General features: G+C 41.4%; 1 protein-coding gene across 3 annotated transcripts in view; it reads right to left on the bottom strand.

Annotated features, from left to right (window-relative positions):
- Positions 1–15,896, bottom strand: part of cacna2d3a (calcium voltage-gated channel auxiliary subunit alpha2delta 3a) — a 953,727-nt gene that overhangs the window by 108,416 nt on the left and 829,415 nt on the right. For all 3 annotated transcript variants that reach the window (XM_087994307.1, XM_087994306.1, XM_087994308.1), the window contains 2 exons: positions 14,319–14,371; positions 1,872–1,927 (listed from right to left, as the gene is read on the bottom strand). In XM_087994307.1, coding sequence (XP_087850433.1) covers positions 1,872–1,927; positions 14,319–14,371 — 109 coding nt within the window. The remainder of the gene's footprint in view (positions 1–1,871; positions 1,928–14,318; positions 14,372–15,896) is intronic.

Here is a 15,896-nt window from a genome sequence, read left to right as displayed (position 1 = left end):
TCTACTGCTCCTTGGACCTGCCTGACCTGCTGCGCTTTTTCAGCAACACATTTTCAGCTCTGATCTCCAGCATCTGCAGTCCTCACTTTCTCCTAGTGTTAAAGAGGCCTGCTTGAAAGAAAATGAACAATATATTTGAATTTACTGACTGAAGCCTCTAACTAAACTTTTAAAAAGACTAAAGCCGGATTCCAGTGACTTGAGGTCACAGTCAAATATCACTGTATACTTGTATCATTGTAACCTCTAACATTCCAATACCACTGAAATGGAGACAATCGGTCTCAAAGCCATTTCATGAGCAATTGCCCTTGCAGGAGTATGAACTGAGAACATTTCTACACCATTCACAATCCATCAGGTCAATTGCCTGGTGTGTAGAATGGAGTGAGTGGAGACAATCCATTAGACTTAATCATTTGGACAATGGGGCGTTGGCTATGAAAAGAATGTGTTCAATTGTAATCTCTCATGTAAGATATGCAACTGGAATACAATAGCCATGACTAAATTTGGATCGCTGGCCAGTTGCAGAGTGAATGTCATGTAGCAAGCCAAATAATCCTATGTATGTTTGAGCAATTGCTTTCTCTACAGATTAGGACAAACAACTGAGACACTGAAAGAGCAATATACTGGAGGGGCTTCCCTCTCTTTCTTTTTCTCTCCACAAACAGCTTACAAGTTTTGAACCCTTTCAGTTGATTTTGACATCCCAATGCAATAGACAGAGATTTTGAAAATAATTCAACCTAGTAGCTACTATCTTCAGAAGAACAGGTAAATCATTTGGCTGCATCTTTCAAACGCCCCAACTTTGAAAGTGGTGAAACCAGAAACTTCAGCCTTCCTGATGAAGGGCTTTTGCCCGAAATGTTGATTTTCCTGCTCCTCAGATGCTGCCTGACTGCTGTGCTTTTCCAGCACCACTCAAATCTTGACTCTAATCTCTGGCATCTGCAGTAGCCATTTCCACCTAACTTTAGCCTATAGTGTGTGAAGTCACTAAACTTGAAGAGTTATGTAACTTTACGTTTACTGCACTATAAATTGGCTAAACTATCATCCCACTCTGTAATACAATTGTCTGAATGTGAACTTCAAGAGTATGCCTGTGAAGGTCAAGGTGCTTTCATATTTATTTTATTTAAACTGTGTTAAGTACAAGAAAAGCTATTCTCTTCTTTCGAACTCCAGAAAACCTGCCTTTGTATTATCTAACCAAAGTATGTAAAGTCACTGAATTAGAAAGTTGCTCTTTTGATTAAAAAAAGTCTGTTGCAGTCAAACAAACAGTGGGACAAGTGGGGAACCATTTGATTCCTACTCACTTGCTCATAACACTGATCAGGTCTATATGTACCTCTTAATCTTTGGAGGTCAACTCTGTTCAACTCACTGTTTGCCTTCTCAATACTGATAGAAAGCCACCTAGTTGTAATCAATTACCCTAAGGTGGAAAGCACAGAATGTGTCTCGGAGCACAGGATTAAATATCTTTAGCAACAACCCAGGCATCATATAATTTCTGTCAACTATGCGAAGTACTGCAAAGTGATCTGGTGTCCTAGCTTGGAAAAGATCCATCAGACCCATTAAGCACAGCCAGTACAGTCAAATGTATTAGGCAGTATGCAGCTTCCCATCAACAATCACTTCTCTATTTGTGCTTAGTGCAAATTGATAGTTAATTATATGCTGCAAACTCATATTCACTGAGAAATGATTTGAAATTTCCATTAATCTGAGCTGAACTCAGTCTCAGGTCATGGAGTTGAAATGACACATTAATATCACTTCACTAAAAGGCTACATTTGACGTGAAGCTCACCATCTAGTTGTCAATCTCAAAAAACAATTTCCAAACTTACCTTTCACTGTGAAGTCTGAATTCCACCAACTGCAAAGATTGAACTCCACCAGAAATCTGATAAAAGTTAAAAATGAACTTTGTTAGGATATGTATACATTATATCTCTAAGGTATTCCTTTAATGGTCCAAAGCTACTGAGATCAGTTTACCAGTTTTCTTATTTTTATCTTGCAATGCAGTGATGTGACGTGCTGAGAGTTAGTTAGGTTTTGTTTGATCTCTTCAAAACATATTCTGTTTGAAATTACATAAATCTGGTTATCTTAATTCTGAAAAATGTTATTCTGTTCAAATTAGAACGACAATATCCATTGAGAATAATCTCTGCATATTGAGCACCCAGAACAATAATAAATTTGCTAAAACAGAAATGGTTATCATGGAAGATAAATGCATTTATTCCTGAATCTGTGACATGATGATGTAGTATAGCATAAAATAAGGCAGTATAATATGAGGAGGAAAATGCAACACTCTAAATACTTCAGAAAATCATCATCGCTGAGATGAATTCACTTATTTTTTCAAAGATGTCATCAAGTGTGAATTCAAAGTTAAACATAATATTATTGAATCAAATGTTTAGCATCCTTTGTAAACCAAAAGTGTACTCATATTTTAATCTTCAGAATAATATTTGCTGTATACAAAGCTTGATGAAGTAAACGAAACACTGCTAAGTGGAGAAAGTGTGCATATGTTGGCAGAGAACAGGTAATGTGTCTAATTTTCAACCACTGTCCTAAAGTACTGATTATCAATACAAAACAGGGTGTTAAATACTGCGAAGGAAAGGCTGAGTGGTAATCAAAATCATGTACCCTTTCAGATGACTTAAAAATTCTCTTTCTACATCTGTTAAGATTTATTACTTTAATTTTACCAGACAACCTGGGCTGAATTTTTATCCCAAGGAGGAGGCAGATATCACGCTGGAAAAATCATAGCTCTGAGCAGCATGCCAGTTTCCTGATGCAATCACCTCCTAGCAATTTTGATTTAAATCGCCTTCTCGCAAGTAGTGGCAATAGCCTGAAAGCAGCAGATTATCAACTGAGGCACCGAATAAGCCATTGAGAGCTCCTTGCTGGGATGACTGAGACTTTGGAAGTGATTCTTGCTGGATCTGCAGAGCTTCCATGGAAATAGGAAACAGAACAGGACAGCACAGGAACAATGCTGTGCAGAACATGACACCAAATTGAACTAATTCTTTCTGCCTGCCCTTAGATGAAGCAACTGAAAGTCATTTGGAGAAACAGGAGTAATTCATGACTCCATAAAAAGAATGAAATATGCAGACGGGAACTCCAACATTGCCATATGGGGATTATTGCATGAGCAGAGCTGAAGCTGAAGACACCAGGGCAGTGTTCCTGCAGGGCTTAGAGGGGGACATCAGGCAGTCTAGGAAGCTGTTTCTTTGCAGCTTGGTGAAATTAGGTCATTCTTAGGATGGGGCTCAGCTCCTGTGAAGTGATGACACATAGTATTGGAAATAGCTGCATTAGCAACAGAAGCAGCCAATTGATGCAGAGAGAGACATGGAGATGATGTCCAATAGGCAGCGAGGTGAAATGCAGGAAATGACTGGTGTATCTCAATGAAGGTTTTCTCCAGTGGTGGTATTATGCTGACTTCTCCATAACATAGTCCTCCAGAAGTCTTGATAATGATGCGAAGAAGTGCTACACATCTTCACAGGAGATGGACAAAAATTACATGGTAGAGCGTATAATCCAACATTTCAAAGATGCCCTTGATGTGTCAGGATGAGAAGGAAATTTGGGCCACTCAAACACAGTCATAATTTACAAGAGGATCCTTCATCCTGTATACCAATTGTACCTGTACCACACTTGCCCAGAAGGACCCAACACTGAGCCAGCTCTTGTTTCCTCATGATGCTTGGAAATATTTTGCTTCATATACATACTAAAAACTGACACTATAAGCCCTCAAAATAGTGAGAACATAAAGGCTGCAGTGATCAGCCATTTCATTGCACTGATACTTAGTCAGTTAAGAAAGCACTGAAAAATTTGCCCAGGTGAAATCCATGTAAGACTACTACCGTTGTGCCAGTCACATATGTGCTCCCTCCATGATATTATATGGAATTGTAGGTAGCTATGCTGTTTATTTGTGTTTGTATGCAACTGAGATACCCAATTATGTAATTATCATTTTCCATATGTTAACATAGCTTACATATACCACAGCGAGTCAAGTTCGTGTTGAATCAGTTATCTGAAAATTTATTAATAACCACTATGCACATTCGTATGACAAGTCAGATTATATATGCAGTCATGGTTATATGCTTACTTAGATTACAGTTAGATTACACACATAATTGATTGGTTGCCTGCTTGCTTGCTTAACCCCTGAATGAATGAACAGAAAGTAAGATCAGAAGTGCCACGTGTTGTGATGCCATCTAACTGACTTGAAGCTACAGTGCCTTTCTAAGTACTGTGCAATAATTCAACACCCATAGTGTCAATTTTAAGCATTGGATTGCTGGGGTTGGTAGGGGGGCAGCATTGCCATAGGTTGTCACACCTTTGTCAATGCAAGTGCAGCTTTAGTCATGGGGGCTTGTTGTTTAGAATGTGTCGCATAGAAGCTAACTGGTGGCTAATGGTGAAGGTACCAATGTGAGTGGTGTTTCTGCCTGATGTAGCCCTTTCATGGCACGTTTACACCAGCAATTGGTGTCTACTGTATCTGGTTGCTGTGCAACTGCGTGCATATTTGAATCATCAGTGCAAGTGACCAGTCAATGCTACAGAGTATGCATCTGTACCTGGATGTATGATGCTCCTGCTTCACATATAAGGCTATTCTTCCAATGGATGAGCAGAAATGCTCCCATGCCTGAGAGATCACATCCCTTCACTGTCTGCTGAAGACTCTGCACAGCCTCTGGGAACTCTATCTTTTGGGTGCAGACCTCCCACATTCTCATACATTCTCCAGGCTTGCAATGACCAGTAATTCTTTGCATCTCCATTCAGCCAAACTGGGCTGTGTCTGTCCTCCATTTACTGAAGGGACTTTCCGCTGCTGCTTCTGCCTTCATCACCAATTCTTGTTTACATATGAAGTGTTGGGCACCTTGTACTAACCATGCTAAACTTGCATGAGACCCCACTGAGGTGAAAGTATCTCTGTTGAAGGATGGCTGTGTTTGACAGCTGTGATGATGTTGCCTCTGGTGCATTTTCCTCTTTTGAAGTGGCTGCTGATGGCATGGCAGTTGGCTGAAGCTTCCCTTCCACCATTGGCATTGCAGAAAACATAACACATGGTTTAGGAAAGCTGTCCTCCACCAGGGTTGCAACATCCCATCACAAATAATGCACTGGCGTGGACAGCATAAAGGAAGATGGAGCTATCTTCCCACTACCTCAGTCATTAAGGTCCATGGTCATCCTCCCAACCATCACTAATTAAAACTGTTAGGTGGTCAATGAATAGCTGTTTGAGGATGTGTACTCACCACCAGCCTGATTATCTGCTTTTCTGACAGGCATGAATCATGGCTGCCTTCCTGACTGGGAAAACTGGGTTCAGCTGAAATCCTCGTCTCTGATCTGCCTAACCTCCTCTTCCTATGATCCCTCTCCTGCAATCCATCCTCTACCAAAACAAAAGCAATTGGCTTTCTGGTCCCAGTCGACAGTGCTGTTGTTTAATCAGGAGCTTAGGATATCAATGGGGCACTGTGGCACACTGCCAACCTCTGGTTGACCTTCAACTTTAGTTAGTGTGCAACTTCTCTGCTGCAGGACCTGTCTGTCTGGTCATCACTTAAGCTCCAAAAGGGTATGGAATTTTTGAAGAGAATTGCAGCTTGGAGCAACCCATTTTTCACCACATAATTGATGACCTTTTGACCACTTGATGTTTTCCACCTTAATAAATTGTGGGCAGGTTTTCAATAGAAATGATCCAAGGTGGGAAAGATTAAAGACACTTGATTGTAGAAAGCATTTTGGCAACTCAGTACTTCAAATAGTGTATCCACCTGGGATCATTTCAGTTGGGAAGGCTGCCCACAATGAAATCATCTGGTTAACAAAAATGGCAAAGTGTCACTGTCTATGTGTTTAAAAAATGCAGTGTTGTTATGGAATCCTTTGATAGAGTTGCATGCAATTTACAACACTAAAAAGAAATAACAATGACTTTGAGTAAATTGTGTGAAACTGATTGCAGATTATTAACAACAATGTTTAATTTCATGTATCAACCATTTGAAATGCCTTTTGACTTGAATCATGGGTAAAATAATTAAAATGAAAGATCTATCATTGGATTTTGAAGATGTTGACTGAATGTCTTAGTGTTTAGAATCACAGAATGATACAGCACAGGAGGAGGCAATTTAGCCTATAATGGCAGCTTTGTCTTGGATAGTGTAAATTTGTTGAGTGTTCTTAGAGCTGCACTCATCCACTTGATTGACACCACATCCACAAGCATTTGATGACCCCACCACTAATGCTTAGTAGCAGCTGTATGTGTGATATATAAGATGCACTGCAGAAATTCATTGAGGCTCCTTAGACAGGAGATTCCAAACCCTTTACCACTATGAACTAGAAAGACAAGGCCAGCAGACACATGGGAACACTGCTAACTTTAAGTTCCCCTCCAAGCCACTCACAATTGTTACTTGGAAGTATATCACCATTCCTTTGGCATCACTGGCCAAAATCTTTCAAAGCCCTCATTAGCAGTATTGTGGCATACTTATGCCAAATAGATAGTAATGGTTCAAGAAGGCAGCTCATCACTACCCACTCAAGAGCAATGAATGATGGGTAATAAATGCCTGCAAAGCCATAAAGGAATGACAGAATTGGTAAGAGTGGAGTAGAAGTTCTGCTTTTACACTGGGAATACCTTCTATCATGTTGGTTAGCATAATCACCATGCTAAATGGGATCGACCTCATACAGATCTAGCAAATCAAGACAAGGCATCCACAAGGTGCTATGGGCCATCAAAAGCAGCACAATTGCAGTCCAGCACAATCTGTAACCTCATGGCCTGGCATAGCCCCCACTCAACCATTACCATTAAGCCAGGAGATCAATCCTGGTTCAATGATGAGTGCTGAAGAGCATGCTGGGAACAGTACCAGGCATATCTAAAAATTAGATGTCAACCTCGTGAAGCTATCAAACAGGACCACTTCCATGCCAAACATGATAAACTGTAAGTGACAGACAGAGTTAAGCGATCCCAAAATCAACTGATCAGAACTAAACTCTGCAATTCTACCTCATCCAGCTGTGAATTGTAGTGGACAATTAAAAAACTTACTGGAGGAACTAGTTTCATAAATATCCCCTTCCTCAATGGTGGAAGCCCCTAACACATCTGTAGAAAAGATAATAGAACATAGAACATAGAACATAGAAAATACAGCGCAGTACAGGCCCATTGGCCCTCGATGTTGCGCCGATCCAAGCCCACCTAACCTACACTAGCCCACTATCCTCCATATGCCTATCCAATGCCCGTTTAAATGCCCATAAAGAGGGAGAGTCCACCACTGCTACTGGCAGGGCATTCCATGAACTCACGACTCGCTGAGTAAAGAATCTATCCCTAACATCTATCCTATACCTACCACCCCTTAATTTAAAGCTATGCCCCCTCGTAATAGCTGACTCCATACGTGGAAAAAGGTTCTCATGGTCAACCCTATATAAACCCCTAATCATCTTGTATACCTCTATCAAGTCACCCCTAAACCTTCTTTTCTCCAATGAAAACAGCCCCAAGTGCCTCAGCCTTTCCTCATACGATCTTCCTACCATACCAGGCAACATCCTGGTAAACCTCCTCTGCACCCGTTCCAGTGCCTCCACATCCTTCCTATAGTATGGCGACCAAAACTGCACACAATACTCCAGATGCGGCCGCACCAGAGTCTTATACAACTGCAACATGACCTCAGGGCTCCGGAACTCAATTCCTCTACCAATAAAAGCCAGTACGCCATATGCCTTCTTCACCGCACTATTTACCTGGGTGGCAACTTTCAGAGATCTGTGTACATGGACACCAAGATCCCTCTGCTCATCCACACTACCAAGCATCCGACCATTAGTCCAGTACCACGTCTTTTTTTACTCTTACCAAAGTGAATCACCTCACACTTACCTACATTGAACTCCATTTGCCACCTTTCTGCCCAGTTCTGCAGCTTATCTATATCCTGCTGTAACCTGACACATCCTTCCTCCACTGTTAACAACTCCACTGACTTTCGTATCATCCGCAAACTTGCTCACCCAACCTTCTAGCCCCTCCTCCAGGTCATTTATAAAAATGACAAACAGCAATGGTCCCAAAACAGATCCTTGTGGAACACCGCTAATAACTGCACTCCACGATGAACCTTTACCATCAACTACTACCCTCTGTCTTCTTCCAGCCAGCCAATTCCTAATCCAAACCTCCAACTCACCCTCAATGCCATACCTCCGTATTTTTTGCAGCAGCCTACCATGGGGAACCTTATCAAATGCCTTACTAAAATCCATATACACCACACCTACTGCTTTACCCTCGTCTGCCTCCTTAGTCACCTTCTCAAAGAATTCAATAAGGTTTGTGAGGCACAACCTGCCCTTTCACAAAACCATGCTGACTATCCGTGATCACATTATTCTTATCCAGATGTTCATAAATCCTATCCCTTACAATTCTCTCTAAGACTTTGCCCACAACAGAAGTGAGACTCACTTCTGAAGGCTGAAGCATTTGCAGAAGACTTCAGTCATCAGTGCTGAGTGGATGATCCATCTCAGTCTCCTCCAACAGTCCCCAAAATCACAGATACCAGTTGTCAGCCAATGCAATTCACTCCCCATGGTATCAAGAAATGGATAGAGCCACTGGATGCTGCAAAGGCTATGGGCCCTGACAACATTCCAGCAATAGTACTGAAGATTTGCACTCAAGAACTTGCTGCTCCCCTAGCCAAGCTATTTCAGTACAGTTACAACATTGGCATCTACTCAACAATGTAGAAAATTGACCAGGTATGTCCCATCCATAAAAAGCAGGACAAACCCAACCCAGCCAATTACTGCCCCATCAGTTTACTCTTGATCATCAGTAAAATGATGGAAAGTGTCATCAACAGTGCTATTGAGCAATAACCTGCACAATGATGCCCAGTTTTGGTTCCACCAGAGCTACTCAGCTCCTGACCCCATTGCAGTCTTTGTTCAAACATGGACAAAAGAGCTGAATTCCAGAAATGAGGTTAGAGTGACACCTCTTGACATCAAGGCTGCATTTGACTGAGTTTGGCATCAAGAAGCCCTAGCAAAACTGGAATCAATGGAGTATCGGGGGAAACTTGTTGCTGGTTGGAATCAGACCTGGCACATAGGATGACAGTTGTGATTGTTGGAGGTCAGTCATGTCAGCTCCAGGACATCTCTGCAGTAGTTCCTTACTGCAGTGTCCTAGGCCCAACCACCTTCAGCTGTTTCATCAATATCCTTCCTTCCTTCATAAGATCAGAAGTGGGGATGTTTGCTGATAATTGCACAACCCGTTCAGCATCATTCATGATTTCTCAGATACTGAAGCAGTCCATGTTCAAGTGCAACAAGACCTGAACAACATCGAGGCTTGGTCTGGCAAGTAGCAAATTTCATTCTACATAAACACCATGCAATGATTATCGTCATAAGAGGTAATCTAACCACAATACCTTGACATTCAATGGTGTCACCAGCACTGATTCTACCACTATCAACATCTTGGTGAGGAGAATTGCCATTGACCAGAAACTCAAAGTACTCACCACATAAACACAGTGGTTACAAGATCAGTTCAGAGGCTAGGCATACTGCAATGAGTAACTCATCTCCTGACACCCTAAGGCATGTAGGAGAAAGTAAGGACTGCAGATGCTGGAGATCAGAGCTTAAAAATGTGTTGCTGGAAAAGCACAGCAGGTCAGGCAGCATCAAAGGAACAGGAGAATCGACGTTTTGGGCATAAACCCTTCTTCAGGAATCATTCTGAATCGAAACATCGATTCTCCTGTTCCTTTGATGCTGCCTGACCTGCTGCGCTTTTCCAGCATCACATTTTTAAACCCTAAGGCATGTCCATCTTCGATAAGGCATAAGTCAGGAATATGATGGAATCCACTTGCCTAAATAGATGTAGATCCAACAACACTTAAGAAGCTTGACACCATCCAGCACAAAGCAGCTCACTCTGTTGGCACAACATCTGCAAATATCCACTCCCTCCCACTGATGTTCAGTAGCAGCAAGATGCCTTATTTACAAGATGCACTGCAGAAATTCACCAAAGATCATTAGACTGCATCTTTCAAACCCATGACCACTCCCACCTAGAAGGGCAAGGGCAGCAGATATGTAGGAACACTACTATCTGCAGATTTTCCTCAAAGCCAAATCACCATCCTGCCTGGGAAATATATCCTCAATCTTCCACTGTCGCTGGGTCAAAATCTTGGAATTTCTTCCCGAGGGGCATTGTTAGTCTATCTACAGCACACAGTCTGCAGTGGTTCAAGAAGGCAGTTCAGCACAATGTTCTCAAGGGCTACTAGGGATGGGAAATAAATATTGGCCAGGCAGTGACACACATATGCCATGAGTAAATAAGAAAAGAACAATAAAAGATTGGTATTAATTACTTTTCCTTGTATGTAGAAAGTTATGGGCTTAGACTGACTTGAATAAAAAATACTTTGTTTCTTTATTCTTCTTTGATATGTGGGATTGCTGGCAACAGCAATTTTTATTGCCAATGTGTAATCGCCTTTAAACTGAGTGGCTTGTGTCAGAGGGTAATTAAGCTACAACTACGCTGTTGTGGGTCTGGAGTCATGTCTACTTCAGACCAGGTAGGAATGGCAGACTTCACTGTTATTAGTGAACCAGATGGGCTTTTACAAATATTGATCCTTGTTTCATGGTGACCATCACTGACACTAGCTTTTCATTCCAGATTTACTTATTGAATTCAAAATCTGAAATGTGGGGAAGCCTTTCTTGAAGCTGGGAGCAACAATTTGCATTTTCCAACAGAATTCTAGGGAGGAAATTCTCACTGAGGAGCAGCCAGATTCCTATTAATGGGGATTATTGCATGTCAGCTCATCCATTAACATGCAACCTCGCTTCACTAATACATAGGTTCATATCATGCTACAAGCCAGTTAAAATCTTGACACTGAGAATTCCTGACATGAAATTCTGAGTGCATGCCTAGCAACTGCAGCTTGCTACTTGCTCTTTCGGATCTCCTTCTTGGACACCTGACACCAATGGCTCAGGTCATGCTCCATAGGTACTTCTGGACTGTAATGCTGCATTTTGGGGCACACCACCATCACTCATTGCAATGCAGCTGTGAAGATATTTTGCATGCACAGACAAACACCTGGCTCATGAATTGGACCCAGATGCATCTCAGGGGCTGCTCGCTCGCTCTCTATGTGCTCAGTTACCTTGCACCTACTTGAATGCTCCTCGCATCTCTGCCCAAGTACCTTAAGTTGCCTTGCTTTTTATTACGGACACAAAGCCAAGCAGCTTGTCATGGCTGTCAGCAGTCATCAGTCAATGCGGTGGACGTGTTGCTGCATGTCAATGTTATACCTGAACCATATGCCAGTCACCAAATCCTGCAATAGTAAACGGTGGAATTTGAATTCAATAAAAATCTCAAATTAAGCTTCTAATGATGACCATGAATCATTGTTGATTGTCAGAAAAAAGACCATCTGGTCTTTAGGGAAGGAAACTGCCATCCTTACCTGATCTGGACTACATGTGACCCCACACACATAGCAATGTGCTGACTCATAACTGCACTTTGGGCAGTTAGGGAGTTGCAATACATGCTGGCCTAGCCAGTGATTTCCACATCCTGTGAATGAATTTAAAAAGTTTGATGTGGCAAATACTGTACATGTGTTCAAATCAAATAGCCATGTTTTGAAGTCAGAGGGATATAGTGTTCAGTCACATCAATGGAGATACTCTTCAGTCAGCGAGTCCCAGCATAATAAGTCAAGTACAGTGTCCAATATCACTGTAGGGTCTTAAACTTGGTCAAGACACTCTCCTCAGAGGCAATAAGGAACCACATAGCGGACACCTCTATCTTTCCTATTATGGGTTTTTCCTCCTCGAATGAGACAAAGGATAGGACTGAGAGTGATGAAAGTGGCAGGCACAACTGTCAGCACTGTTGAAGGTGAAGGAAAGATGCTGAAATGTCCCATGTCAGTGAGTGGGCAATGCCAAGGCCATGCACGGCTGGTTGTGTGAGCGGGATTGGATGTCAGAGACTGAGTGAGGGAAGACACTGCATTTGATACTGAGGGCTGGTAGGGCTTGAATCTTGGTGTAAGTGCAGTATCAGAGATAGTGTGAGTATAAGGTAGCAGAGGGAAGATGGTTACACTTAGTGCACATCCCTGCAGAGCAGCCAAGGCCTTTGTGCAGGACTGTTGGGTGTTCCTCCAAATGGCTAACACCACTAAACTATGTGGCAACCTTGGCCAACACTGGCAAATTCTAGTGTAGTGGCCTCCACTGCCAGTTCAGGGGGAAGTGGATGGCTACTCCTCTGTACTGCCCTTTCTACCAGGCCTTCCAGGTCTCTGTTCCAAAGTAGGGCTCTAAATACCCCTTCTCTTCCAAGCAGGAGCAAATGTCACAAACTGTTCATGGCAATTCTGGACTGACAGTGCTTATCTGGATGCACAAAGGCCTTTTAAATATAATGCTGGCATGTGGGACAATGGTCTATTCAGGGATATCCTGGCAGTGACCAGTAGTTCCTACTAGTTCACTGAGTTAGCATTGGATAAAATGGGCATGGTGGCAGGGTGACAGATAGTTAATGATGCAATGGTGGCATGAGAAAACTCATTATGCCTTGTGGAGAGAAACCCTCCTTAAAATTCCATGAAAATGTCACTTAGCCAAAAAATTTAAGATACAGCCCATTATCACTATACTACTGTCTCTTCTGAGTAGCACAAGAGAAAGGAAAACTAATGGAAAAAAAAAACCTGAATGACACAAATGGTTGCAACCTTAGGTAGTACAAGTCAACATCAACACTCTGCTCTGAAGTGATTTAGAAACCGGAAATAGAGCTACAATAACTGCCAATGACGGGCAGTAAGAGGGAAAGTTCAGCTTAGCACCTACATGGTGGGAGAGCGCTTAAATCTGAAACTTTGACAGGAAAATACATGCATTGGACTCCACTTCATTTTTAAGTATTGTGCAACTCAACACCAACAGTAACCTTCAATTTTACCAGAGGAGCACTGGACATTCTCAGCATCTTGAATACTTGTGCTGAGATTAAAGGCATTCAGCTTATTTGACTGATTTAGAAATCATTCTGAGGTGTAAACAATTAAAATCCCAACCTCATGTCACTTTGAATCTTTAACAGGCAGTAGCTGAGAGCTAAAATGTATTCACGAGTATGCAGTGGGATTTAAACTCTGACTTTCTGAAATAAAGTAGAATTAGCATGTAAATCAGCAATGTTATTATTTAATGGTGATAATATCTGTGGCAAAAAAATGCTAAGCCTGCTTTACAAAGGTAAAAACAGGAAACTAAGGCCTGGTATTAAGTTCATAAAAGATAATTAAAGCATTTGTTGAATCATAATGACAAACCAAACTTATCAAAAATACAGAATCCTTAATTCGTTCCTTCTGGACATTTCCCAGGTGTAAAATGAATAGAATATTTATTAGATTGAGTTCATTTAATACTAAAACATAAACCTGATAGATAAATTTGAAGTGCTTGAATACAAGCATTACTTACAAAGACAATACTAGATTTTTAAAAAACTGCTCCAACCTGCAATGTCTGATTGGAATGTTCAAAGTTATGAAACGTTTTGACAGGGTAGGGAAGAATATTTTGCTTCCGCTAGTTGGTATGTCAGTAACTGGGGTCACAATTTTAAGATTGTCAGCAAGAAAGCTAGGAGTGAGATGAGGAGAAATTTCTTTATTCAGAGAATTGTTTGGATTTGGAATGTGCTGATTGGGAGAGTAGTGGAGATAAATTCTATTGGAGGTTTCAAAAGAGAGCTGGATATATATTTGAAAGGGATGAATTTAGAGGGCTAAAGAGGTAGGGTTGGAGAATGGGAAGAGCTGGGAAGCTGTTTTGGGAGTTGGTACAGACATGATGGGTCAAGTAGCCTCGTTCTGTACTGTAAAATTGTATGATTCCATTCTATGTTATAATGCAGGTTTATAAATAAATACAAAGAAGTGTCCTACTGATGTATGGCTTAGCATTCATGTTTGTAAGTACTGAAATCATTGGAAATAACAACAAAGCATGTTTAGAAATTTGATACAGAATTTACTTACAAGACAAGTTCAGTCATAATCCACTTTATTGCAGCAAAAAAGACATAATAAGGCTGAAGAGAAGAAACTAAATTAGTTTAAGTAGGCATGAATATTCTGTTCTTTATTAATATCGACACATCAGAAATTGACAGAATTATTTATGTCAGGGTGTGGACTTCACATGATCTTAGACATTAAATGTTATACTTTAAAACAATCTTACAGTTAAGTCAGAATGTAGTACATTACAGATGCTAAAATCTCAAATAACTACAGAAAATGGTGGAAATAGGCACCAGGTTATAGCACAGGAAAGACCGTTAATGACCTTGATTTTCCAATCAAGATTAGAAAGTATTTCTAATACTGATTAGACAAAAAAAACTTCTTTGGATGAGCTGTCCCCATGAATGTTCTGGTCAATAGCTATCTCTTCCAATGTAGTATAGATAAATACAGGAATCCAAGATCTAGGAGGGAAGGGATTCAGTGTGGAAACCACACCCTCTTTATCAGTAGTGAGTGCTCTATTCTGTTCTAAGATTCTAGAGCCAGGTTGAGAGCTATTGAGCAAAGGCACACATGGGAATAGGATGGCAGGTGGGGGCTGTGGGGTTTAGAGTGTAAGGGTGCCAGATGACAGAGGTGTAGGTGGGTGAAGGAAGGGGTAGGGTATGAGGTAAGTAGATGAGTTCTCAGAGTGGGTCAAGTGGCTGGGTTGGGGTGGCGTGCTGTCTTGTGGGATTGGGGTGTAGGGTCAGTGGGGTTAGTGGGGTTGCTGGTTCAGTGAGGTTGTGGTGTTGTGGTGGGTTGGTGGGGGAGGGTGGTCAGTGGATAGTCAGGCCCAGCAGAGTCTGGAGGGAAAGAGTGGTGGTGGCTACGGAGATATGTTGGAGATGGTAGTGAATGTCAGGCTCTGGGATGATGCCCAGGAGATACAGTCAAGGTGATGGGTCAGCGCTAAGGTGAGGTTTCAGTTGAATGGTTACCCAGTTTTTCCATCCTCTAACGTTTCCTGGGTAACCCTCTGAAACTCTGACTCTAACTGTGAGTTGCAAAGGATGCAGTAGGTTTCCAGGGTTAAGTGCTGGAATGAAATTGCAACTTTCTGAGCAATTCCTGCAGAGTTTGCTGCAGGAGATTTCCACATGGTCCTGATGTATTGTTCCAATCTCTGTGGCTGCCATGACTCTCTCTCCATTAGAATTTCTGGGCCAGTAGAACATTGTAATGTTAGATCAAAGACATGAAACATTCACAGTGCCATAACCTACTGAATATTTTCCACCATTTGAAGTTTTTACACATTTGAAGTCAACTGCTAACAAACAACATGTCCCTAAAACATTAACACACTGCAGAGTAAATTACTGGATTTTTTGCTTTCAAAATGAATTAACCCCCAGTATTTATCCACTGATTTCATTCTCAGGATGTCGGCACCCATCTTGTTATTCTTTAAAGTATTTTTACATAGAGGAATGGCTTGATAGACCACTTCATATGAAGGGCTGTAGTAAAGTAAGAAGGAAGCTGGTTCAAGGCAGTAAGCTTCCTTTCATAAAGAACAAAAGTGAATCAGTTTGGTTCGAAACC

Source organism: Chiloscyllium plagiosum, unplaced genomic scaffold (assembly GCF_037043375.1).
Source record: "Chiloscyllium plagiosum isolate Xiang-an unplaced genomic scaffold, Cpla_swu_hap1 HiC_scaffold_14, whole genome shotgun sequence".
NCBI classification, from domain to species: Eukaryota; Metazoa; Chordata; class Chondrichthyes; order Orectolobiformes; family Hemiscylliidae; genus Chiloscyllium; species Chiloscyllium plagiosum.
This window is presented reverse-complemented; position numbering and strand designations above follow the sequence as displayed.